At 44.7% G+C, this 26,989-nt stretch overlaps 3 protein-coding genes across 3 annotated transcripts; 1 reads left to right on the top strand and 2 right to left on the bottom strand.

Moving 5' to 3' along the window:
* Nucleotides 1-399: 399 nt before the first annotated feature.
* On the bottom strand, nt 400-1,911 carry Osi1 (Osiris 1). The gene is made up of 3 exons (XM_064694702.1): nt 1,461-1,911; nt 978-1,100; nt 400-916 (listed from the first exon to the last, which is right to left on the bottom strand). The coding sequence occupies exons 1-3, from the start codon at nt 1,909-1,911 to the stop codon at nt 513-515; spliced, it is 978 nt and encodes a 325-aa protein (XP_064550772.1). The 3' UTR covers nt 400-512.
* A 3,696-nt stretch (nt 1,912-5,607) lies between these two features.
* On the bottom strand, nt 5,608-8,923 carry LOC135436302 (uncharacterized). The gene is made up of 5 exons (XM_064693875.1): nt 8,298-8,923; nt 7,859-8,224; nt 7,305-7,793; nt 7,091-7,243; nt 5,608-7,032 (listed from the first exon to the last, which is right to left on the bottom strand). Exons 1-5 carry the CDS (start codon nt 8,521-8,523, stop codon nt 5,714-5,716), a joined length of 2,553 nt encoding a protein of 850 aa, XP_064549945.1. The 5' UTR covers nt 8,524-8,923; the 3' UTR covers nt 5,608-5,713.
* Nucleotides 8,924-12,404: 3,481 nt separating this feature from the next.
* Nucleotides 12,405-19,075, top strand: LOC135436447 (glutaredoxin domain-containing cysteine-rich protein CG31559). Its single transcript, XM_064694043.1, has 2 exons — nt 12,405-13,555; nt 18,424-19,075. The coding sequence occupies exons 1-2, from the start codon at nt 12,587-12,589 to the stop codon at nt 18,895-18,897; spliced, it is 1,443 nt and encodes a 480-aa protein (XP_064550113.1). The 5' UTR covers nt 12,405-12,586; the 3' UTR covers nt 18,898-19,075.
* Nucleotides 19,076-26,989: the final 7,914 nt, after the last annotated feature.

A 26,989-nucleotide genomic window follows, 5' to 3' on the forward strand; every position in this document is an offset into this window, starting at 1 on the left:
CCGCTCGCTCGTCATCCAATCGATGGCAGCAGCAGCAGCAGGAGAAGCGCCTTCTAAATCATATTTGCTCAACTAAACCATTTACACATGTACTGAGATAGCGTCGAGGCAGGCTGTTCGCCTGTTGGGCTGTTGGCTGCAACTTTTATATTTATACAAATGATACAAATGATATAAACATATTGATTTTGGCGCTGGTGCGTAGTTCGCTGGCCAAACAATTAGAGCAAAGTCTTCGGCGGCGGCCACTTTTTCGGCAGCCAAAGCAAATTGTTTGGTAAACAAAAGCGTGCAGCTGATAAGGCCTAGGTAAACACACGCAAAGCACCGCCGCACCACCGCACCACCGCAAAATATTTGAGCAACTGTTGCGAACATTTCATTTATTAAATACTTGGGTTGCCTATGTAAATTAATGTTAAGTTAAAAGCAATATCAACGATGACGATAATTTTACTAGGAGCAGGAGGCGGGCGCATTCCTGGCACGAATCAGGTTCACGCGCAGAAGCTCTACTGTAGCCGCTTGCTGATGGTGTCCAGGTAGTTGTGGCCATGATAGGCCTTACTCGTCGCCCAGTCCTTGCTGTAGCCATTCGCGTTGACCTCGTGCGGACTGGAGGGACTGTAGCCGGCGTAGCCGTTGGAGTAGCTGCTGCCCAGGAACTGCGAGTAGTCCGACGGATCGGAGTCGTAGACGTGCGAGTGCGATTGCACCAGGTGCGGATGGATCTTGCACAGCGTCTTGTACTTCAGATAGTGTATCAGCCAGCCGGTGCCGCCCACCAGCAGCACATTCATGCCCAGCACGCCGAGCAGCAGCGTCACCAAGGTCATCTTCAGGTGCGCGATTTTCATCAGTATGATCAGCGGCAATATGATGAGCCACTTCTTCTTCTTGCGATGACCGCGACTCTCTGTTGCGAATCGAACAGTTCAGCTAAGTTGACCCCGGCTGCAGTTCGTCGTGGTACTCACCCGCCTCGTCCAGCACCCTGGCACCTGTCTCCTTGGGCAGCGCCAGCTGCACGCCATGATTGCGGCCAAAGGTCTCCACGGCCCGCTGCAGGAACTTGAATATGTTCACCAGCTCGCTGTCGCCTGCAAAGCATGTGAGATGAGATGAGATGGGTGCGTAAAAAAAGGTGTGTTTATCTAGCCAAGAGCTGTTTGCGCTGGCCAAAGACAAATAAATAAAAACTGAGGCACATATAAAATAATCCAAAGTTCCGTTGAGTCTAATTAATTAGATGCGCGATAAACATCCGCAGTCGTTTATCACTTCTCTTCTTTTTTTTTAGATTTCTGCAGTCCAAACAAAAAAAAGGCAGGTGAAAACCATGTGGCCAGCCAGCAGGCCAATCTCTCGCATAAAGCGCAGCTGCTAATTGGCTGGGTCAGCCACTTTCCCACTCGAGCGGCAATCAAAGCGACTCAGTCGCGGACCTGACTTGGACCCACCTGCCAGGCTCTTGGCATCGTTGAACACGACGATATCATCGGCCGGCTCGCCCAGCTGGACCAGCCGCAGCCAGCGTGGCTTCTGCTCGCCCAGCGAGCGCTCGTACTCGTTGGGAAAGAAGCCCATGCCGTTGGTGGCCAGCTTCCAGATCAGTTTGGTTGCCTTGTACTTGATGCAGGACACCAGGTTGCGCGTCTCGAAGCACTCGCGCTGATTGCGCGCTATGTAGACATCGCTGTGGGCGACCAGAGAGCCGCCGGCGCGTGGCAAGGAGCGGACCGTCTCAATATGCAGCTGCGGAGTGGCGGCTGGAACTGCGGCTGGAACTGGGACTCTGGCTGAGACGGGGGCGGCTGCTGCAGAAGTCTCCTCCAGAGCGCTGCCTAGGCGCAACAGCAGCAGCAAGACCAATGCCAAGTAGGCAGCTATGCTCCAACGCCAGAGAGACATATTGCTTCGGACACTTGTGTTGGAACTTAAAACAGAGGCGACGATTCTCGCGGAGCTAGCTAAGCTATAAGCTAAGCACCGCACGGCTGGCCGAGTGAAACACAAATGGAAACTGAAGGCGACCGGGTACTCCTTTTATCACAAAGCACAACTCAACCGCATGTGCCGTCTAACGAGCTAGTCGCTTGGCGACTTGGCCACAGTTGCAGCCACATCTAACATGCAGCATGCAGCATGCTGCAAGCACCGGAATTGCGATTCCTGCCTCGCCAGCAGCTGCATTGGCGAGTCCGACTCAAAGTCAAAGTCAAAGTCGATGCCAGTGCGTCGCTTTCTGGGTCAGAGCCAGCGCGAAGCATGTTTTGAGGCAAATTGAATCGCATTTGCCGTCGCCGTCGCCGTCGTCGTCGTCGTTGTCGTCGTCGGGATTATGAGCCAGCGACCAGCCGTGAGACTGAAAGCAAAAGCCGCAAACGTGAACGCCAAACGAAAGTGAATCCCATGTATCTGACAGTTACTCGGGCAAACGAAACGCCTTGGCGCCATTCAGGCCTCGTCGGCCAACAGAAAACGAGTTGCGGCTGCGCAGATGCATTGTAAATGATAGCAATCAGAATAAGTGCGAATGCATTTAAGTGAGATTAACCCGTGTACCGCAGCAGCAGCCTATAAATGTGCACATATTAAACGCATATTCAGATACAAATGCACTTCGAGAAATTTTGCATACTAATTTCTAGTCTGAGCGAGTTAGCATTGCCATCATTTTCCTCTTTAAATTTCAAATATGCCTCTGAAAAGTTATTAATTCAGAGCCAAATTTAATTGTAATTGTAAAAGAATAACTGAAATTAAAAATTAATAAATAAATTGATTAAAAGAATTGGATTAAGTGGAAACTAGAGTTGATCCTTGATCATCCGTGATATTTGGGCTCATATTTTTTACGTATTGTCAAATATTCCGGCTTAAAGATTTTAAAAAATTTCAATATTTTTATTTATTAGCAATAAATTACAGCCCGCAACTTCACGCACCAAATCCTTGACCCTTAATTATTTCAAGGAGGAATCGATTTTCCGAAAAGTGTGAGATACCCCTCAAATGAATGGGAAGATCTTTGAAATGCTTCTAAAAGTTTTGCCCAAAAACATAAATCTCCATAACAAAAGGAACAAAAGGAAGTGAATATATTAGCTACCTAGCTCTTAAGTTTTCGTCCGTTCGTTGATCGTCAATCAGTCAATCAATCAGTCAGTCAGTCGGGACAATCAGTTTTATATATATGGAAACAAGAGGATGTGAATCCTATAAATACAATAAAAATATTTAAAACATTTTTCTTTTCTTTTTTATCAATTACGTATAATAGGGGTAGTTCACAGCTAATTGAGGTTTCACTGTACTTGTTACTAGAATTTTCATGCTTATTCATTACATGTTAACTATTTCCTATATTTAGTTCAGTTGTTGGTTATCTCGGTATTTTGAATAAAAGTTCTTGAAATAGAAGGAATTTCTCAATTGTTTCTCTGAGTGTATGCGTCTCACAGATGTGCGACTGTGCGGTTTGCTCTGCATCGGCGTGTAATTTGCATATTTGTACGAAAAAGTGTGCTTGCAATTGTTGCGAATTATGAATCGACTTCTATATGTGAGTACGAGTTCGAGTGTGAATGCGAGCCAAAGTCAGAGTCGGAGTTGGAATCGGAGTTGGAGTCTGAGTTCGAGTCATCGGATCTCTGACCGTCTTAATTACAATGCTGGCAACGTTGCCACGCGAAAGTTGTTGTTGCTGCTGCTGCTGCTGCTGCTGCTGCTGCTGCTGCTGCTGCTGCTGATGTTGCTGTTGGTGCTGCTGCAATTGCGAGTTGTGCCGCTGTTGCCCCTGTTGCATTATTGACCAGTGAAAGTAACAATTGGCGCAGTTTGTCGACTTTTTCTATGCTATGCATATCTTGTGGCCTGTGGCTTTAAACAATGTGTCGCATTCTCAGCCAGCTAATTAATTAGCCACCGTCTACGCTCGCCTCTAATAAGCATGAGGTAATTCCAAATGCAGGCCAGGCGATCCCTGGATTGGAATAGAATATGCGAATTTGTTACCTCTGCCACATTGGAGTGGATGTCGCAGCTGCGTGTAGAAAGTTTAGCAGCAATTGCTGTGAACATTGTTTTTAGCCAGCCGCAAAATAGCTATTTGAGCCACTTGTCCGCAGCTTGGCCGAAACTTAGCCAACAATGATGATTGGGCCCGAGATCAAAGTCGATTGCCTGACGGCTGCATATCAAATCAAGTGGCACACGCAAACGTGCGAGCATTTCGAGGAGTGGATTGTCAAGACCGCCCAAAACTACTTTTACGAGCCTCAGATGCACAATTAAACAAATTAAAGTCAAGAGGACTTTGGCCCGAAGCCAGGCAGTCAGCTAGCCAGCCAACTAGCAACCGGATAGGCATTTTATTATATTGCCAGGGGGCGGCTGGGGGCTTATTAGTGTTTCCGCTAACGAGAGTTTGGCTATTAAATATGTGTGTTTTCGGCATGGAACAGCAGTGAAATTTGTTGCTTACCTGTGTTTGATTGATCGAATGATCGTGTGATTTAAATCAGTCATCAATTTCCAATATTAAGATCATTTAACATGCAGCTGCTGTTCGACTTATCTCTAAATCCAGTAAGGATCGTGATCACGATAAAACATCATCTATAAAACATATACTGGGTTATCAGAGCCCATTTTTATGAGCCTTTTAGATTTGATCTTGTGGCCCATATTTTCTTACGAAATTAATTAAAAACAATTGCAAATACTATATAGGATTAGTATAAAAATTTAAATGTCTACATTAATATAGTTTTTAGTTGTGTATTGTTTTATATAAGAGGCTTCGAATAACCCAACTATTTTATTTTCAAAATAAACAGCTGAATTTTTATCTGTGAAATTCGAATTAAGTAGCATAGGTTATTTGCAAATTAATTAGATTTTTTTTGCGTCGAGTAGTGTCTTTTACACTAACATATAAACTAAGTATTCACTTAATGTATTCTTATGTTCATTGGTTTTTGTTACTGGTGTAAGTGCCCTGAAGACGGTTTGCCGAGGTGCAACCGAAATATATTGGAAGCGAAATATTAAATTAAATTGTTTTTAACTTTTTATTTTAACAAACCCGGACCTCGAGCCAGGGAAAGGTCGCCAAAACCATCTCTAACATAAAAACTTAAATTATTAATTTGTTAAGAATTGAGCAGCAATAATGCTTGGTTCGTGTCTTGACTGCTAGAAATTGTCTTTTCGTGAGGAGCAAATGTGTTGCACACTTTCGTTATATTTCAATCTTTACGATAAGTGTGGAGCACTTTTTGACAAGGGTAATACAAATCGTTCAATGAGGAGCAGGGTTGCTGTAAATGCTAAACATGGTGCGTGCAGTAGCTATTCAAAATCGAACAATAGATGACAGTGTAAGTTGAGTCCGAATATTGGTCAATTTGTGGAACCTATTAAAATTACTCGTTAAGTGTATGCATCGTTAAGTGTGTAGAATGGTTGCTGAAATTGATAATATGAGCGTATGCAGCAACCATACAACTATGGGCAATAGATGGCTACTCGGCTTGAATTCAAGCAGATGTTTTAACAGTCGAGTTTAGGTAAAATATAACAATTTATTGTTTAAGCTAATTGTTGCTTATATAATTTATTAAATCTAGAAAACATACAGAGCACTCATATCACTGACTCCATTAAAAATTGTTAGCTAACTTACAGTTAAAAATGTTTAACAGGTCGATTACAGGACCATATTCTTACCACTTCTCGCCCGCAACAATTTCATGATCAGCGAGTTCTTATCCAGACCATATATCGACAAATAGTCTAAGTTTGGAGTGGTTGATTTCTCGCTTGAGCTTGCAGTATTTGTTGCTGTTGCTGCTGTTTCTGTTGTTGCTGTTGCTGCTGTTGCTGCTGTTGCTGCTGATGTTGCTGATGTTGCTGATGTTGCTGATGTTGCTGCTGTTGCTGCTGTTGCTGTTGTTGCTGTTGTTGCTGCTGTTGTTGATGCTGCCGCTGTGTCATTCGCTGTGCTTGGATCAAGGAACTCGCTGGTGGCTTCATCAAGGCTGCTGCTGGTGGAAATGTTGGTAACAGTTTCCTCCGTATCTTTTTGGGATGTGTTTTCGGTTGTGTCTTCAGAGCTGATGGGTGCAACTGTTGTTGTTGTCGTTGATATTGTTGATGTTGTTGTTGTTTTTGTCGGTTTTGCTGTTGTTGTGGTCGCGGGCAGAGTAAATGTAGTTGTTGTTGCGGGTGATGCGGTCGTCGGCGCAGCTGTGCTTGTTGTTGCTGCTGCAGCACTTGTCGTGGCCTCCGTTGCGGCTGCTCGCGCTGTTGCGGCTGTGCTGTCCATCATGAAGAGTATTTCTGTGTCGGCCTCGATTTCGCCAAAGATTTCGGCCGCAGATCTGAGATCAAAATTAAGCAACTGCGCGTCCGAAATGCCCTCCAGGGTGTTTAGTGGTGCCGGCGTCGTTGTTGTGGGTAGGAGCATGGGCGTCCCCAGAGGCAGGGGCGTGGCCAGAGGAAGGGGCGTGGCCAGCAGCAGGGGCGTGGCCAGAGGCAGAGGCCAGTTGTAAGGCGAATACTTCTCACTGCCGTGCGCCTTCTTGTGGTGGACTCTCTTAGTTAACGTGTCCTTGAGATTGTCTGTCGCCTGCCAGCTATCCTTGGAGCTCCACAGTTTGCTTGTAGCTGGCGCCTTAATGGGCTGCGCATCTTTGCCGTAGCTGTTCGCATCGAAGCCTTCGAAATTGTGTGGCTCGATTTTGCGTATCTTGCGATTGCTCAGATCCTTGGGCGTGGGCGTCGGGCGCTTGAATTTCCTCAGCAGGCGATGTGGTCGTGGAGTAGCTGTGCTTGTCCAGGTCAATGCGCCTGGTCTGGGTGAGGTTGTGGTTGAGGTCGAGCTGCTGCTGCTGCTGCTGGCTGGCTGATTGGCTGCGTAGAGCATGTGGGGAATGCGAGCTGTTGGCTTCGGGCTGGGCGGGGGTAGGCTGTGGGCCACCTCCTCGGCGGGCAGTGCGCACTCGCCTTTGTGCGTGATCTTCCAATCTGTGAATGAGCGGAGGGTGAGGCGACTCGCTTGTGGCGCTTGTTGCATTAAACCTACCGCTATTTGGGTCCTTGCAGCGCACTCGCTCCAGATAGCACTCGTTGATGATGGTGTAGCTAATGCCATTGCGATTGGCGCAAATCGGGCTGTAGACGGTGGGGCAGGGCTTATCGCAGCGCCGGCAGGAGCCCTCATAGAGAACGGTCCATGCTGTGGAGAACACTTTTAATTACAGTCGCCGCTCGCTAAGCCTCGACGCTTCAGTGCTTACCATTGCCCGCCGCCTGGCTGTGCTCCATCAGAGCGCACACATGGGCAAACGTGCGGCTCTCGCCATTGAAACTGCCGCAGACGGGTTCATTACTGAACACGCACGGCTTTGAACTCGCCTGTTCCTGCCCCTCCGCCGCGCTAGCATATCCATTGCGGATTTTAGCTGTGCTGCCATAGAGACGGCCGGCCTTGGGCCAGGCTGTTGGATGGGGCTGGCGGGCGGGCAGCGAGTAGCTCTTCTCCATGGTGCCTGAGTTGCTGATGAATTGCGTGTGAAATGTGGAGGGCGCAAAGATTTGCACCGCATCCTCCGCCAGCTCGAAGTCGTCCTCCAGCTGATTGAGCTGGTTGTGGCTGCGCTTGCTGCGCTCCATTTGCGACTCGGACTTGGATTTGGCCTTGGCCTCGGCCTTGGGCTTCCACTTGCGATTGTGCTTCATCTTGGTGCTGTCCTCGCCGCACATGCCCTCCGAGATGATGCGCCAATCTGCAAGAGCGCAACGCCGTCGTAAGTGCTGCTGGTAAGTTAGGTTATGTGTGCTTGGGGCTTACTTCTTCTGGTGCGTATGTTCTCCGCGTTGACCAGACACTCGTTCGAGAAGGTCGACTTGACGCCCGCATAGCTGGCGCACACCGGACGATACACGTTCGTGCAGGGTATGGGCCGGCGACGACGCCTGCGCTGGCCCACGAGCACCGTGTGCGCCGGCTGCTTGGGCTGCCGCTGGCCGCGGGGACAGGCGCCCCACATCTGGACCAGCCAGTCGGATTTGCTGCGGCACGAGGCGCGCATCATTTCACAGCGATTCCTGAAGCTCCTGCGCTCGCCCGAAGCCACGCTCACACCGCAAACGGGCTGAACTGCCGCATCGCACTCGAAGTCGCAGCCGGGCACACAATTGTGCAGCGCGACATCAACTAAGGGTCAGTTGTTTATATAGAGATCGAGTTTATATAATTGGCAATCCCAATCCTAGTCCCAGTCACTTACACAGTGGTCCGCCCATGAGATTCTCGCGCTGCGCATTTCTCAAATCACACTCGTTCTTGAACAGCAAATACGCGCCTTGACTGCGCCCGCAGATGGGCGTGTCATCATTGGCGCACAGCATCGTCTCGTGATCCACTGCAGTCGCAGTTGCAGTCAGAGTTGCAGTTGCAGTCAAAGCAAGCAGAGCCAGCAGCCATGCTTGTCTCCTATTTCCCATCGCAGTCATGCTCGTGTTCTAGTGCAATACTCGAATCGAAACTAAATGCAACTCGAGATGCATTCTGCTCTTTTATATCAAAGCGTGACCCATGGCGCCGTCGCAGATACCAAAAATTATTGTTGTCAACACGTGATAATCGCGACGCACAATCAACGCCAGCGAGCTGTGTGTGCGTGTGTAGATATATGTTGTGCATGACTGTTGCCATCTCGGCCCAAACTTATTAGTTTGATTATCTTGCGGATTGGGTTCGATTCGGGCTTAGTTTCTCCAACTCCAATAAGCCAGAAAATGTGGTTCGTTTAGTCGCATTTCATTTGATTATATATTTTCAAATATTTTATCTATTATAATTAGTAGTATTAAAATACTACATGTTCTTAAACTTAGCGCCATGACAGAACAGATAAAACAATACAGGGCATAAAAAGAGCACTCTAGTCGGGAGTGCCCGACTGCTCCTTCTTCGAAACATGTATAGCACAAGCACAGGTTTACTTTACGCAGCGACTGTGCTTTTTCTTTCCCGCAGTCAGGATTAAATTAATAGTTTATATTCCAATCTCTTTTTAACATTGTTGGCACCAAATATGGTGCTTAGCTCCCATAATCTTTGAGCTATGCTCAACATAGAAATCCTGCAAAGGTACTAGTCTATGACCCTATGAACTTTCACAGGTGCTCCCTGGTATATGAGCAACTATCATATACATAAAGACCTAAACATGCCCTTTGTCAGAAGTGAAATATGTCGAAGGACTGTGAGGTGTATAAATAGGTTACACAATCACAAAAGAACTTGGCTCTGGATCTCTTAGACAGTAGTTTGGACACACGACGATTAAAAAATTACACGTACCGGATCTTCCACACATAAATTAAGTTAAATACACAAACTATAACGTCATATATATTGTTTGAGTTCCAATGAGTTCATCCTGTTATTATATCTTTACTTGCTAAGCAATTTGTTTATTGGCCTAAGACAGATTACAAATAAAAAACGAGTTAAAACAAACAAAAAAATATAAATAAAAAAAGTTTCAAGTTTCTTTTGTAGTTTCGAAGTTCACATAGACAGACAGACTCGTCGTCCTAATCGAGAGATGTTTTTGGCTGTTACATACACTTGCTCAAAATGAGTATACCCCTCTTAACCATTTCTGATGGTTAGAATATATAAACAATAGAATAAATGATTCAAACAAAAATATTTAAATATGATTAGACTTAGTTATCCTTTTCGACTTTCATTTGAGCATATGAACGGGTCGAGTTTCTGCGTATAATCAATCGAAATGTTTCAAATGCCAGGTTTAGAATCATCCTTGCCTAAAACACGATGATGCTGTCTATTTAATCATCAGATTTGCAGCTGTTGACATAAGTTTTCATTTAGTCAATTAGATTTGCTTCGATTGGTCTTTTGCTTGTTTGTAGAGTGAGAATCTTGTTGCGGCACGTGCTACGTGATTTTTGGCTGATTTTGGCAACGCCGCGAGATTCCAGATAAGACGACGACGCATTTGCTGGCGTTGCCGCAAGCACCGCAGTTGCTGCCGAACTTGGCATTTGCATTGATTGTGCACAAATTGTGCAAAAGTTGATGGCTTATGCGAATGGTGAGTGGTGAGTATTTAGTATTTGGTCTGTAGTCAGACTATCCGACTATCCGACTATCTTTTCCGCACTTCTGCCAACTGATTGTGGAGCACTTCGAACGCTTCTTATCTCGCCCCCAACCGCAGACAGCCCTCGTTTCTTTTGCTCTTGCTGCGCGTTTCATGCCGTATCAATAAACTCGACCCAGCACCCGACAACTACCTGAATTTCAGCTATGTATATATACTTTATATATGTATATATAAATACATACGAGCACTTTTTTTTACCGCTGAATGAATTTCGTGCAATCGGCAATGGAAATTCTCTAATATCCGGCCGATAAGTGCCCAACGCATTCATTCAGCAAAATGTATAGATACGCTTTAATTTTGCTTATCAATTTTATCTATAGCTCAAGAGACGTGAATGATGCGGAGATAGATAATTGGTTTTACCTTGAGGTAGACTTTACATATAAAAGAGACAAGAACTTGGAAGATAGGAATTATGCTTCATGTTGGGGTATGGCATATTCATAAAGTATATTTTAATCATAATATAAATATTTAATAATAAAGTGAATATACTCGCTTTATAACGCAGGGGGGAAGTGGGTTTTCCTAAAGTCAACAAGTTTTTTTGGTTTCAATGACAGCAATTAATATTGTGACAAATGTTGATAAAACTGCATTGACGTATTACCTGCAATAAAAAGTCACCAGCAGCAAGTTTCGTCTGCATATTTTTTAAAAAAAAAAGATCGATACCAGTTTGCAAAGAAACAAACATGCAATAAATGGACATGCTTTTAGCGCCTCAGCTAGCCGGCGAATTCATCTTGAATACATTTCAAATAAAACAATTTGCGTTTTAAGAGCTGCGCTTAAACTTGAAACTCAAACCAGAAGCAGGGCTGTATCTTCGTGTCAATTTTTTAATGCGTTTTTAATAGATGTCAAATTTTATTTAATCTCAAATTGACTGGCAAGCTAACTGAAAATGTTACCAGACATCTTGTCAATATGTACAATTGAAATTGTATAATTAGGAGGATTCCTTTTAACGAACTTTAATAAATAAAAATAAATTTATCATCAGGATAAATATATCCACATTAGCCCAATGTTGCTTACATGAAAATTAACACAACTTTATATTACACTTACACAATTTACAATGAAAATTGCATATTCAAGACTTAAACAGTTTCTTTCAATGAAATTTATTAATCGAAACTGAATTTATCCTCGGGATAAATATGTCTTTCTTGTTTAAATGATGCTTACAAGAAAATTAACACAAAAGTATATTAACACAATTCACAATAATAATTGTATAGTCAAGACTAACAATTCCTTAAAATGTAGTTGAATAGGAGAAAAGGAAATTATCTTCAGGATAAATATGCCTGTATGAGCTTTCATGTCTAGATGATTCCTTCAACAAATATAATAAATTTATTTATTCACAATTAAAATTACACACTTAACACCTTAATAGTTCCCCACAATTAATATGAGTAAACGAAAAAGGCTTTATCCTCAGGATAAATATGTCTATATGAGCTGTCTTGCTTGGATGATGACTCCAACCCATGTGAATGTGTACAAAAATGTATACATAATATATATTAAGGTAACAGACACAATCACGCCAAATTCAGCTGAGCTTTAACAAACCGACTAATAAATTCAGAATCGCGTAAATCTCCATCAAGAAAATCGTTCTTTGGAGCAATGAACAGTTATTATTTTGGCCGTTTGATTATTTTAGCAGCAACATTTGGCAACTGTCATTTGCTGTTCTTAGTAAGCAGCATTTGCAGTTTGGTCGATTTACTTTGACATAAAGATTTCGTGCCGATCGTGGCAGCAGCTGTTCTCGATGCCATTAGAAGCAGCCAGAAGCTTCTTTGGGACGCTAATGGCCAGCAATTAGAAAACAGCAACAGAAACGGGCGCGAAATTGCAAAAGTTTAAACGGGAAGCGCTCCAAAGAAAAGAAAGCAGTTGCGAGCGTTTGCTGAATATCTCAGCGCTGAATGCGATGCATAACTAGGTGAAATGTGAGAGGCAGCTAGAGGGAAAGAGAGAGAGAGAGAGAGTGTGGCTCTGAAAGAGCTGGAGAGCGATTGCTTGGATCGCTACTTGCTGGGCTGCTTAGCTGCTTGGCTGTGACTGTGGCTGTGGCTGCGGTCTTTGGCAGCTTTGTTAGAGCAGCGAGAAAAAAACGCAACGCAGTCTAACGACAAGAGCTGAAGCATAAAGACATGCGAGGACGGGTGCAACGGCCGCTAAAGTCAGTGAACGCAGCGCATAAAACAAAGAAATAACCAAAAAAAAAAAACCGAGTAAATAAATAAATAAATAAAAAAATTAGAAACGAACTTCAGATCTTCAGACTTGAAGACCGCGTGTGGCACCTAGTGTTAGCCAAGCTGAGCTACAACTCTCTGGCTTAAAAGATGGTTGTGCAAAAGGCGGCCACGCCCACACTGCCAGCTGCAGCCGTGGCAGACAGCCCCGACAACTGCTACATGCAACAATATCAGAAATATGCCACACACTGCGAGACCGCGGACAGCGGCAATGGCAGCGACCTGGAGAGCAACGGCGGACCCGTGCAGGCGGCGGCCCTCCTGCTGACCGACGACAGCGAGGAGAGCGAGCCGTCCTCCCTGAACAGCGACAGCCTCAACTGCAGCAGCACGGAGTACGTGCGTCAGGCGGCGGCCAAGCCCAGCGGCCAGCTGCGCCAGCGCCACAAATCGCTGCGCATGCTCGGCAACCTGCTGCCGGACTCGCTGCTGCGCGACATACGCGACAGACGCAGCGCCGAGTACGTGGTGCAGTTCACCAGCCCCGTCGCCGACGCCGACGCCGACTCGGTCGCCGACGCCAACGCGGTCGCCGACGCAGTCGCGGTCAAGGACAAGCCGCCAAACCGGCAGCCAGCGAGCGGGTCCGAGCCGAGGCCAATGTCGCGGCGCCTGTCGCGCGAGTCGCTCAACGAGGCGAGCATCGAGGAGCTGCGCGCCGCGGTGCAGCGGGCCAACTTTGTGCAAACCGGAGGCGACCAGCCGCCGCCACTTGCAGCAGCCACCAGCGGGAGCGGGAGCGGGGGGAGCGTGAGCGGGGGCAACTACAAGTATGCGGACGATCAGTACTACAGCTTTCACATAAACGAGCACGAGAACTTCAGGAGCTTTGCGCGGCATGACGAGCAGTGGGACGGGAAGCGGGACGGGCAGCGGGACGAGGCGGCGATGCACGAGGATCACGACGTGTTCGCCGGCTATCGGGACGTGCGCAGCAGCGCCAGCTCCACACAGTCCACAATACGCTCCGCCAAGGGAACCGTGCGAGGCGTCAAGAATCGTGTGCGCAATGGAATAGCCACGTTCTTGCAGCTGCAACAGCAGCCGAATGTGAAGGTAAGCCAGGTGTTGCAACGTGCATTTGCCCCATGTTGCAACATGAACTTTCCTCTCTATCCATGTGTGTGTGTGTGTCTCTCTGTGTGTGTGTGTGTCTGTGTGTGGAATAGCCACGTTCTGGCAGCTGCAACAGCAGCCGAACGTGATGGTAATCCAAGTGTTGCAAGGTGTTGCACTTCCAATGTGGCAACATGAACTTTCCTCTCTATCCATGTGTGTGTGTGAGTGTCTCTCTGTGCGTCTGTATGTGTGTGAGTGTGTCTGGTACCTTCCATTGAGTCACTTGTTGGCCAAATTATGCAATCGTGGCGCGCATCTTGGCGAATTGTTTACCAATTGCACGCTCCATGGGAGAAAGTGCTGCCAAACAATTGCCGTTAGTTGTTGTTGTTGCTGATGCTGTTGTTGTTGCGGTTGGTGTTGTTGTTGTTGTTGTTGCTCTGGTTGTTGCTTTTCAATATCTTTCACATTTGGTATTTATGTCTGGCCGCCTGCTGCTCGTAATCTAATGAGCCGCAAGTCTCTGCCAGACTGCCAAACAGCCTAAGCACACACAGCGTCTTTTCTCCAGTGCTGCCCATTTGTGTGTGAGTTTTTCTCTCTCTGTGTATGTGTGTGTGTGTGTGTGTGCGTGCAATTACACACTCGCATGCTTAATGAAATACCGTTAAGTGGCTTATTTTGTCGCCACTCACACAGCGCTTGGCTTTGGCTTATTTAGATATTGGTTGGTTTTGTGCTTTGGCCACTTTTTTTTTCTTTCCATTTTTTTTCATTTGTTTTTTGTTGGTTTTCTTTGCTCCCAGCCAGATAAATGATTTAGCTTGAGCCGTTTGTTGAGTTACTAATCGCAGCTCGCTCGAGATTGTGCAGTTAGAAAACTTAAACAACAGCTAAATAAATCATAGAAAGTCAGCGAAGCTGTTTGTGGAATTGCCCACATTTGCTTCGGGGCGTGTGCTGAGATCCCATTCGAAGTGATCATCAGGTTAATTAAACTAAAGAAAATATCGCATAACTATGATCACATATTTCCCTGACTTCGAAGGCAACTTAGATTTTAGATCTATTGTTATTATAATATGCCCACACATATCTAGACAATGTAGTAAAGTTAACAAAAGAAACCGGTATATATATTGTACGAAGAAGAAATAAATTAAATTAGATTGATTTGAGATAAGTTTGTATACACGACGACACAAAAACTGAGAGTCTAGTTTTGGATAGTATTTATATGATATATGCACGCCTCGGAATAAATAAGTTCTTATAAATGGGAAGTATAACTCGTTATTGCCAGTGTCCCATATCTAACATATCTTTAACATATCACAAATTGAGTTCAATATCTCAGTTATCAACTAATAGTTCCTATGGCTGCTATATGTTATATATATAGTCAGCTGATAAGGTCGACTCAGACATATCTTCTTCTCGCAGAAAACTTTCAGATCAAGGCGGAAGTTAAGACGAACATGACTTAATCAACTCGCCTGTTGATGTTGATGAAGAATATAAATACTTTAAGACTTCGCAGATGCCATTTCCAATGCCAAGATTTCAAAATTGATCTTTATTGTAGAGCTTATCAAGGTCCACCAGCAGTTAAATCTATACTAAGTATCTGTTCTATATACCAGCAGATGAATCTCTAATCTCTCTTCTGTAGAACATATATTCCAAGAACATAACAATTTAAACCCATTTTTATGTTCACTATTTAAAACTTGTCTTTTCTAAAATAGAGTTATTTTGAATATAGATAAAAGTAAGTATTATTTATTTTGGGCCCGGTTGTCGAGCACCTCTTGTAATTGTTTCGTTACAAAAAAATATTCATTTATCAGCACAGTTTCTCAAGACTTCAAGACAAGTTTGCTTTCAATCATTATAAATATTGGTCATACCAGAGATATTTGCGTTAACGGTTATCTACATTTTATCGAGCATAAAAATCAGTTCATCTATGAACTTGTTGAAACTTTCGGTTTGGTCTGCAATCATATAAATGTTATGGACACATGAATATAGTCAGTTTTAGGGTTTGTTGTTTTTTATGCTCTTTAACTTTTATTATTGAGCTAGTCAGTTGCGCGCATTTCACTTCCACAGAAGACCAGGAAATTTCCCTTTATCTATTTTAATGCTTAGATTCGAGATCAGTTTAATTGTTGTTGTTGTTGTTGTTGCTTTTCACTTTCAAAGCCACAGAGCTTGACTGTGGGCTTGATGTTGAATTTGATGGAATGCTGAAGAGCATAAATTAGCCAAATGCCAAAGAAAAGAAATGTGTTTTGTGGCCTTATAGCGGCGGCGCTCATGCAAATTAGCCAAATCGAAAGAAGTCGAGGAGTTAAGGCTAACAATGCGATCGCGTCTGCATAACAATACAAAATAACAGAAGAAAAACCAGCTCAGATGCTGCTAATTACAATGCAGCCACAGCATGCAGGTCAGTTCGGACTGAATCGAAAGTGAAAATAGGCTGGCCTTTGTATGTTATTTTTTTGTTGAGTGTAGGATTTAATATGCGCCGAGCACGGGGGCAGGCAGTTAGTCGGCTTTGCGGGCCCTTTGATTGATGTCTTGTGGCTTTAAGCCATAATTAGAGCAAAACTGCTGCCAAATTGTTGCTGTTGCCACAAATAAAAATTCAATGAAAATCAACAATCAAAGATGTTGCCTTCGTTTTGTCACCTTCGAGAAGGCAGCAACAACAACAATAACAATAACAACAACAACAATAATAACTGGAGACATGAAGAGACTGCTGTCAGCATTGGCATTAGCCTCGTAGCCGGCGTTGCTCAACTCTTCGTCTTCGATTGCCAATCACTCGAACCGACTGCTGCCTGCCTGCCTGCCTGCTTGCTGGCCAATACAAGTGACCTGCTTTCTCTTTTTACCAATTCATGCAGCTGCGGCTGCGTCTGCGTCTTCGTCTCGTCTCCGTCTCCGTCTCTGCTGCGGCTGCAGCTTGACATACACTGAGAAAAAAAACAGCTACTGCTGCGAGGTTAGCCGTGCAAATCACGTGTGTTAATTGTTTGTCTATGTCTATGTTTTTTGGCAACTCACAAAAAAACGAAACACAAAACAAAACACAAATAAAAGTCTTGGTTGACAATGAGCTGCAGCAGGCCAAAGCGTTAATCAGCCTCAGAGCTGGAGAAGTGAGCGATGTGTGGTGTGCGGAGTGCGGTGCATCTGGGAGGGAGGAGGAGTGGGATGGTGGGGCATCCTCGTGTTTTCACCAGGGACAATTGCGGCAAATGGAATTGGAAAAACCGCCAGGCGACATCTCACAGAGCGACGACATTCACCGCGTCGCAAAAGTTGACTTTCCATTTGACCGCAGCTTGTTTTGGCTAGTGTTACGAGTCTTTGAACTTCTTTGTTTTTCACACAACCCGCATTAATATTTATCACGTCGCACAGTATTGAAAAGAGTCGCTAAATTTCAGATGCAACAGGGTAGCTGAGGTTCAACTACGCCTTTTTGCTAGTAGAATTTTTGAAAATATTCAAATACATAATAGAAATTAGGGATGGGCACACACACTCGTGCGTGATAAATACGGGTCCGTGCATATCTCACCAACACGAAGAACACGATCTCTCAAGAGGAACCACAATGTTATCAGGCTTAACATAAACTCCGTCTAAATGTCACATCTAATTACATCTTAACCCTAACATTCCTTCTTTCATAATCAAAATTCTTGAGGGTATATTTTTTGAACGTGCTCGTGTCTGTTCGTGTCACGCGGAGAAACACGCTCAATTGGAGCACACTCTCCAATGGGAGAACAGGTCTTGCCCACAGCTCTGTGTGCTCCCCAGTTTAACACTCCGCACACTTGCAGCTCGAATTTGATCAAGTGCGATGTGCTCTAACGGTCTAATCTCGAGCTGAATGCATTTAGCTGGCGAATTCTCGTTACACCGGTTTGAGAAGCGGGGGATTAGCGACTTATTTTGAGTATCCGCACGGTTGTGGCTGCACTTGTACAGTTCATTGATACCACTTGGCTGGGGCTGGCTCCGGCTGGCTCCGGCTGGCTCGGCTTGGCTAGCTGGAAAGCTGGAAAGCGGTTCATTAGCCAAAGCAGCAAAGCAGACGGCACCAAAGTTGGCCAACTAACGGAAATGTTAATTGTCAAATGAAATGAGTGAACCCGAACCGGTTCGCCGGGGGGGGCCTTACAAAATAAGCCATCATAAATAGTCGGAAAAACGTCGCATTTCCATTGTGCGAGCGAGTGTGTGTGTGTGTGTGTGCTGGAGTCACAGCTGCTGCCAATTGGCTAGCAGTTTTTCCATTATTGCTTAATTAAATTGATTAATAGGATTTTGAGTGACATGCAGAGTCGTTTGGTTACGTGAGCCCGACAAAAGCTAATGAACCCAACCTGTTGTAAACACTCCATCGAATGCCCAAAGAGACTCTCAGCCAAGCCGAGCCGAGCCAAGCCGAGCCAAGCCAAGTCTTTTCATATTGTGTTCACACATACCAAAGTTGATTGTCTTTTTGTTGGTTCTGTCATCCAGAGATTTCTCCCCAAATTGGAATACAATTTTTGTTTGCTATGGAAAGCGGAAAATGTCGCTGCATTTTGTATGGCTTATATTTGGTCATGGCTTTGTTTTAGCCCCATTTGATCTTCTTTGGCGTCGGTCATGTTCGTAGCGGTAACCGAAATCTGAACACTGTGGCGAATTCTGTGCCAATTTCAAGCTATTTTCTTTTACTATTTTGGTGACCTGCTTTTGCAGCAGACACTTGGAGAACTGGAACTAAACTTGGTCTAATCTTTTGCCTCTCTTCATTTCTCTTCTCTTCTCTCTCTTCTGTTTCGCAGTGCTACATGGAGAAAGATCTGGGCAAGGTGGTGCTGTATACGACCAGCATGGGCGTCATACGGGACACCTATGCGAAATGTGCCAATGTTAAGCAGATTCTGCGCACGCTGCTGGTCAAGTTCGAGGAGCGGGACGTCTTCATGAGCGTGGAGTATCAGGCGGAGATGCGGCAGCGCATGCAGACCTCACAGATACGCGTGCCCCAACTCTATGTGGAGGGCCAGCTCATCGGCGACGCGGAGACCGTCGAGCGCATGAACGAGTCCGGCGAGCTGCGCCAGCTGCTCAAGCCCTACAAGTCCATCGCCAGCACATACACCTGCCAGACCTGCGGCGGCTATCGGCTGCTGCCGTGCCCCTCGTGCAACGGCTCCAAGAAGTCCGTGCATCGCAATCACTTCACGGCCGAGTTTGTCGCGCTCAAATGCATGAACTGCGACGAGGTGGGGCTGGTCAAGTGCCACAATTGCTGACGGGATGAACGTAGATGCTGTGAGGACCTGGACCCTACATATATTTGTATATTTGCATTTTGTATAACCGCTTAATCTAAGCCCTGTTTAACTTAGTCAACAACAACAACCACAACAAGCATGATCATACTAACTAACCAAGTCTAGACCTAAGTAGTAAATAGTTTCAAAATGGCAATGTTTGCGTTTTATTATGACTTTTAGTGGATTGATGATAATGTGTATTATATTTTATGGCATGCCGATTAATTATATTTTGATAAGTACATGTGCTTTACAAATATTTATTTATTTTCAAATAATTTTTCAATTGTTGCTATTAATCTGCCAGAGACCTAATTGATGCCTGAACTTAAGAGTTTTTCTATGTAGGGGTTTTTTTTTTAAGGTTCTAATAGGTGGACTCCCCGAGAATATCTCAATGCTTGAGCTTCATAGGAAATATGTTAATTGATCTTTCAGCAGATTGAGATTTTTGATTTTAAGATGAATTAGGGCTTGTTTTTAAATTTTTGAATGGATTTCTATATATATTTATTTAAAAACTGTTAGCCAAAAAAATGCAGATTTCTTTCTTTTAAGAACTTTCAGAAGACCTCAAAAAAAATTTCTTCAGTTTTTCAATCTTCCATTTCACACTTTCTAAGAACTTTTTCAATATTATCTTAAGATCAATTCGTACCCAGCTTACACTGAGATTGAAAAACAAATCTCACAGTTTGATTCAAAGCATTTTAATTGTAAATATTTGTTATAACCTGTCCGATATTTTATGTTGAGGCTTTATTTTGCCCAGACGGGCTTTTTCTGTGCGAGTTCGCAATCCAATTTTATTCTATGTGCTGGGTCAAGGTGTGCATACAATAGAGTTCGTCAGGTCTGATGGTGTTTGCAGTCTCTCTGCCCCTCTCTCCCCATCTCGCTCTCTCTCTCTCTTTGAGTGCTGCTATCTCCCTCTGCTCATCTATTCCTCTTTGCTTGGCAATTATGTAAACCTGCTCCACTCAGACTTCGCACTGACCGTGCAATTTTCTCGCGCCATTTAATTTCTGCCAGCCTGACCGTCTGGCCTTTGGGCCTGCTGGCCAGCCTCAGCCTCCGCCGGCTTCAGCTCCTGCTCCTGTTCGGACTGCCCAGCCGAACCATTTGCTATTGCCATTTGCTTTTGGTGTCTTTGTTAGTTATTGTTATGGCATTTTTAAATGTTATTTTCCACTTGGCTCACACTTGTGTTTAACATGCCGCCCACACGCACTCTGACAGCCCGCAACCCCTCGCTGCTGACCAGGCCAACTGACCCTGGGCCAGCAGCGAACCACCAGCGAACCCTTTACACCAGCGGGTGGTAAAAATTGTTGTGTTGTGTTCCGTTCCGCATTTGCTTGTTGGCGACTGTTGGCACTGCGGCCCGGATCGTTAAACTCACAGGCGGCTACATTGTAATTACCAGCCAGAGCCCGCCCAGTCCGGGCGACCCGTCGAGCGACTGGCCCAAATCCTCCAAGCCAAGGCAGCTTGATTTATGCGCCAGCAGCGACGCCGTCGGCATCGGCAACGCCGTCGTCGCCGTCGTCCTCGTCATACGCAATTTTTCATAAACAATTTGGCACAATAACACACAGAATATGCCGCTGGGCGTGAGTGGGAAGGGAGCTGCTGCCTGATGGCTTCGCGGGCTGTTGGACCAGTTGGGCGATTGCCAAAAAAAAAAATCGTGCAATATTAAAATAAATATTGTAAATGCCGGTAATGCTGGCAAACGGCAGCATATGAGCGGCTTGTGGCCACAGCAGGGCAGCGGGGTCGTTGGACTGACAGCCACACACGGCAGTCAGAGTAGCTGTCGCCGTCGACTCGCCCAACTGCTGGCAGTTAAACCTTTTAAAGGCAGACGACGGGCCACAGCCACAGCGAACTCCTCCAACTCCATTGACTCCACCTTTGCCATGGGCTGCCATTGTTAACTTTATCCGCGGTAATTAGTTTATGCGCGCAATTTCATGTGCATTTCGGTCATTAAATATTGTTGTTGTTGTTGTTCTCGTTGTTGCTGTTTTTTCCAGCTGCTGTGTGCATTATTATTATTTTGGCATACTCTCCGGCAGCGGCTCCAATATGTATCCAAAACGTCGAAGCTTACAGTTAATGCTGCATACTTTCCGGCGCAGGTGTTTGTTCGGCCCGCACACTATAAATTTGGGCATGGCTGGGGCCAGGGGGGCCGTGTGCTCCCAATTGGCGACAAATAAAATTAGGAACACATTATGTTTTCGACAAAAACTTTGAAATTGTTTTGCCATGCCATACCATGCGCCACGCCCCCCGCCGCCTACTTACTGGGCATTCGCCGTGCGCCCAGCAGCTCATTACATTAACTGGGGCTTGGGCCACAAATCACGGGCAGCTACTCAACGGATTATTAAGTGAAAATTATGGCACTCCTAAGGCTCATAAAGCATTCACAATGCTCTTGGCCCCGCCAGCAGCGGCGGTTAGTTACGTTTTTTATTGTCAAACCATTCTTGTTGTTGTTGCTGTTGTTGTTGTTGCTGTTGTTGCTGCTTGTGGCACTGCCCTAACCCATTTGCTGTCTGCTATAAAACTAACATAGCTCACATTATGGCACAGCCCAGTCAGCCAGAGACTTTTATGCTTTCAGTGTGTGCATAAGTTTTAATCTGCCTTTGTTACAATCTGTTGGCTTCGTTCGCTCTGTGGTTCAACTGATGCTGCAGTTGTGGCTGCTGCTGCTTCTGCTTCTGCTGCTGCTGCTGCTGCAAGACAAAAGGCCACAGTGGAAACCACACTGAAGCCCGAATGCTCAATCCCAAGAAGCCAGCAAGAGACTAAACGTTGTTGTGCTTGGCCCTTTGTTCAGTTAACACAGCCTGTGGCATCGATAATGGCAGCTTTTAACACATACCACCACACCAGGGCTACCATCTGTTAAGATATGCACTCAATGGCAGGGGGGAGCCCTGGGGACACATTTGCTTTTCTACACGTTGTTTCCCAAGCTTCTATTTTGTATTTGATATATGCCCGACCCGGGTTCCTTTATCAGTTTTTCACTGAAGATCTCACAGTTTCTTTCTTTCAAAAGTCTTTGACTTTAAGGCACTCCCTAAACATAATTAGTTATTTTGAGTTGTTGCTGTTTAATAATTGGTTTTCGTTAAGAACATAAATATTTAAAGTTATTATTCAGAGAAAAAACACGCATTGTGTACCCGAATCAAACTCAAGTTAAACCTAAAATTGATTTATCTTTAAATGAAGTTTTTTCATTATCTTTTCTCTTTGAGCCCCAAAACTGCAATATATAAGACTTGGAGTCCTGTACATCATCAAAGAAATTCGGTACTTCAATGGACTACATTTCACGCTTGACTTATAAAAATTCTTATAATAAATATTTTGTACCCAAACAAAAAGTTTCTTCATTGTTTTGAAAACTTAGAATTTAATAATGTCAAGTCATTGATTTTATTATAATACTCTAAAATTCCTATAAATTCATTACGTTCCAACTTTTCTCTTAATTTGTTACTCCTTATTTTTAACTATTTTTTCTATTATTGGGCGTATACTGTGCCCATTCTCCTCGATTTGACAACCACAGCCCTTAGTACATATATATTTCTGAGACTTTTTGGAAGTTACTCCAATATATTAGAGTAAGTTTCTGTTCAATTTGTGTTACGAACCTCATTAGACAGTTTTTATACCCAGTGCGAGCAGCCGAAAGTGCAAAACAATTCACAAGTTGCCGCGCAGTAAATAAAATAAAATACAATAAAATAAAATAAACGAAAGCAAAAAAAGAGAAAGAAGAAGCTGAAAGTAAGTAAACAATTGATTAAAATTTATGCACTTCATCCGCTCGAACCGCACACAGAGCCATAGACACACGCAATCGAACCATTTCTATATAGATATAAGACGCCGCCCATCCAAAGTTTGCCTTTCAACCTGTGCGTGTGTGTGTGAGTGTGTGTGTGTGTGCGTACGGCTGGGTAAACAGCATTTTGATTAAATTATTTTAATGGTAAGTGAGAGATCTATGGTAAATGTATCCTCAGTCAATATGCTAGCCTCTTCCGCCCACTCAACCGCCTCCTCAGCCCCCTCCCCATCCCTCCCTCTGCCCCTGCCTGCGCAGCTGCAGTCAATTAATTCAGCTGCGAACTATTAAAGCACACACCGGGCGCTCATAAATTGAGTTTGAAGCGCGACTTGCGAGCAGCCGCACATGAGTCAATTCTCTGAGGGGAGTTGCAAATGAATGAATATTTCATACGCTGCGTATATGCGTAACCCGACGCAGATGCAGATGCAGATACTCCGGGAGTACTCCGTCCGGGCAGCCCTTCTACCCCCCCTCCCCAAACCCTGGCATAAGCCGTTGCTAGCCGTTAACCAACTGTTTCGCCTGTATTAGCTCCGTGGCAGGAGCTCTCGGACAGTTTTGGGATTGCGTCTGAGTTTGGATTTGGATTTGGATTTGGCAGCAGGCGCCCTCAGCGGACTCACCTGCCCGCATGCCCTACCTCACTCCTTTACGCTGTCTTTTAGCTCTCGTTATCTAGCTCTCTCCCTCTCCCTCCCTCTCCCTCTCTCTCTGTCTTGTTCGCTTTATATCTGCTGCTCAGTTTGTCTCTGTTTAACTCTCTGGCTGACTGGCAAATATTTATTGAACACGATTTGCTCGTTAGGCGAACGCAATACACACACACACACACACACACACACACACACACTAGCACACACACACCTACAGCGCTTCTTTGGCTGCTGTTTCGCTTCGCACATTCGTTTTTCACTTTGATTCATTTTGTAGCATTTTTCAATTTCTTTGTATTGAATACTTTTCCTTCATTTTCCCTGTGCTTTCTTTTCTTTCTCATTTTTTTTCTCCTTTTTTTCTCGTTTTTTGTTGCGATTTTTATCTAGGACGTTTCTCAGCTGCCGAGCGATTTGTGTGCAAATTTTCCACTGTCATTATGTGCATGTATGTGTGTGTGTGAGGGTGTGTGTGTGTGGGATGCGTGTGTGTGTGTTGGCGTAGGTGTGCTAGTTCGAAATTTGGCCTAGGCCAGCTAGTAGCTAGGCCAAAAGAAACAGTTAATAAAATCCCTTGACACGGAGGCGTTTACATAAGCTTTTAGCAAATAATTGAGTGTGCGTGCCTTTGTTGTTGTTGTTGTTGTTGTCGTTGCTGTTGTTGTTGTTGCGGCTGGCACGTGTGCCGTGCCGGGCCGAAAATTGTACGGATTGTGCCGTGTAGTCCGGGCCAGCCTTTAGGGCAGCCCCAGCCACCTTTGCGGCCCATGTGCATGGGTTTTGGTTTCATTTCTGTAACTGGAAATTCAATTGAATTGGCAAAAATTGTTGTTTACATGCCGATTTGCTTGTTTGATTTATGCAAAATGTGTGTGTGTGTGTATACGTGTGTGTGTGTGTGCCTGGGCACACACATGAGATGATGTGCGCCTTGAGATTTGGCCAAACAATCCGGCGCCAAAATTAGCCAGTGCTCGAGTCCATGCGTACAACCATCCGGCCGTTCCTCTCGGAGAGCTCTTGCTTTTGTGTATTAAACGATATTAGCTGCCAATCGGAGTGGCAGGGGCGAGGCGGAGGTCGAGGCAGAGGCTGGGAGCAACAGCCAAAGCTGGGGCATGTCTAGATTGCCATTCGGCGATAGCCTGGCTGCGTATATTTGATAACGGTTTGGGCTCCTAATAGGCTGCTGGGTATTTGCCGAAAACCTTTTGCCTGGAATTCGTCTTGTATTTGTGGACAAACATGATTTGAATCTAGCTGCAGAAATTTTCTATTTACATATGCCGCAAATTGCTGCCGCTGCCGCTGCTGCTGCTGCTGCTGCTTGGCATGGGCGGCACGTAAGCGCATTACGATTACGCATACGCCGCGTTAGCCAATGGCTAAAAGCTTAGCACTCAGCGCGCACTGTGCACTCAGCCCACATAATGACCTGGCCAACACAGCACTGGCAACACACACACACCAACACACAGAGCACAGGGCCAAAAGAAAAGTCAGCGAACGCAGCGAGTAAAATAAAATTTGTCTTCTGTACAAGTTGCAGTCAAGTTTGCGCTGAGTTGTGGGTAAACATTTTTCAGCAGCAATAAATAATGCGCAGCAAAGAAAAATATTAATAATAAGAGCATGCAACAGCAGTGCGCAGCGCATAAAGGGACAGCCAGGGCAACAATAGATGCGCCTGGTTACCGGGTCCGAGCCGGAGCCGGAGCAGGAGCAGGAGCGGGAGCAGGGGGCAGCCAACAAGAAAAGTGCATCCACGAATAAAATCAAAGCCATCAACTGCAATTGCAGCAGGCGAACGAACAGACGGACGGACGGATGGATGGACGGACGGACGGACGGATTGTTGCAGAAGGGGCAACTCTGGTAAATTGAATGGTTATTGAAAGGGCTGCAAGAGGCATGGCGAAAGGGGAAGGGGGAGGGGGGACGTTAGATTTTCTCGAGAAAGCAAAGTTTTGCTCTACCCCTGATGGCCATAAAACTATTATGCAAGCTGCATAAAGACTTTGTCAAGTGGAAAAATATGAAAAACTATTACATTTCGATGAAAAGTAATGCCAACGCAATTGCCAATGTGTGAAAATTGTGGCTCGTTGCATATGCCACAACGAAAAACCATAAGAAAGACACCCGAATGAGGAATATGAAATACTCTTCCCGTCATGTTGCACAATCGCGCTACATAGAGTATTCTATAACTTAAACAAAAGCTAAATTAGCAGCTGACTTTTTTGAATGTATATTTTTGATCAATCTAGTCTAGTCCATCCGCCTTTCCATCCGCTGTGTGAGCGCGTCTCAGAAGAGTTGAAAATTGAAATATGTATATTCAATACGGGAACCGTTTTTTTGCTCGAAATCTTTTCCTGTTTCCATAATATTGATAAAAGGTTTTTAAAGCCGAACTCGAAAAATATAGGAGGCATTTTGCATGTGGATTCTCGTCTAGTATACTCAGATGTAGGAATATATTTAATAGCTCCCCCATATAATACGAAAACAAATTATTTTTAAAGGAGAGTTGATTGGCATATTCGGGCCCTTAAAATCGGGCTATATTTATGATAGAAATTGCCCATTGCTAACTAATTGCAGCGCTCTTTGTGGTTAACAGTTTTGGCGTTTGGTTGTTAAAATGCATTTAATAATAAATTTAATGGGCGATTTAAAGATTAGAGCCAGCTGCCAGCTGCCAGCAGTGGCCGCAGCAGCAAAGGCAAAGGCAAACAATGTGTAACATGGCACAAGGCACACTTTCAATTTTCTTAAAACACATAAAACTTGATTATCTTGATTAAATTGCAAATCAAAAACATGTTTCAAGGATTACTTGTGTGCGCCTCACACACACGCACACACGCACACAGATGGAGCTCTTATCAAACCGCACACACACACACACACAGGCGCACATACAATTACATGAATTGCCACAAAGGCAGACACAGTGGGCGGCAGATCTGTATATATCAGCCATATGTATACACATTGTGGGCATAAATAATAATTGTAAACTGGAAGCCACAAGCCCTCTGAATGGGAGTCTGTCCGTCTGTCTCTCTCTCTCTTTCGCCTGTCTAGTGTGCATGTTAATCTGTTAACAAGAAGCTTAGATCGATTTCATTTCAAAAGTGTTTATATCAATTTAAAGTAATTACAAGCAGCCACAAGCACATGCGAACGAGGTTGTGACACAAAACAAACCCAATGTCTGTCTCTATGCAATCCACAAATGCTTCAGTGCGTACGTGCGTGTGTGCGTGTGTGCGACCTGTCGTAATGGAAAATATTACGCAAATTGATTCTATAAGTGCCATGTCATACTCGTTGCCTTCGCCTGTTGACAACTTGCAGAGCAGAAGGCCAAATGGAATCCCTAAGAGCAGTTTTCTCAGCATATCATCAATATATGTATGTATATATATGTGTATATATATCTTTACATATATGAAGACATACGTACTCAGTGCTTTGGCAGTGACATCTCAAATGTCAAGTGTGTTGACAAAAGCCTTCT

This window comes from Drosophila montana, unplaced genomic scaffold (genome assembly GCF_035044405.1).
Source record: "Drosophila montana isolate Dmon_TW-CO22-7 unplaced genomic scaffold, ASM3504440v1 contig_3733_1, whole genome shotgun sequence".
NCBI lineage: Eukaryota > Metazoa > Arthropoda > Insecta > Diptera > Drosophilidae > Drosophila > Drosophila montana.

Bases quoted from the DNA above. Each gene is read 5' to 3' on its own strand.
- LOC135436302 (XM_064693875.1), bottom strand. From the start codon at position 8,523: ATGACTGCGATGGGAAATAGGAGACAAGCATGGCTGCTGGCTCTGCTT. The intron at 7,244-7,304 runs GTAAGCACTGAA...TGTTCTCCACAG, and splicing joins CAGCCAGGCGGCGGGCAATG to CATGGACCGTTCTCTATGAG. The intron at 7,033-7,090 runs GTAGGTTTAATG...GCTCATTCACAG, and splicing joins CTGCAAGGACCCAAATAGCG to ATTGGAAGATCACGCACAAA.
- Osi1 (XM_064694702.1), bottom strand. From the start codon at position 1,911: ATGTCTCTCTGGCGTTGGAGCATAGCTGCCTACTTGGCATTGGTCTTG. The intron at 1,101-1,460 runs GTGGGTCCAAGT...CATGCTTTGCAG, and splicing joins CGATGCCAAGAGCCTGGCAG to GCGACAGCGAGCTGGTGAAC. The intron at 917-977 runs GTGAGTACCACG...GATTCGCAACAG, and splicing joins CAGGGTGCTGGACGAGGCGG to AGAGTCGCGGTCATCGCAAG.
- LOC135436447 (XM_064694043.1), top strand. From the start codon at position 12,587: ATGGTTGTGCAAAAGGCGGCCACGCCCACACTGCCAGCTGCAGCCGTG. The intron at 13,556-18,423 runs GTAAGCCAGGTG...TCTGTTTCGCAG, and splicing joins AACAGCAGCCGAATGTGAAG to TGCTACATGGAGAAAGATCT.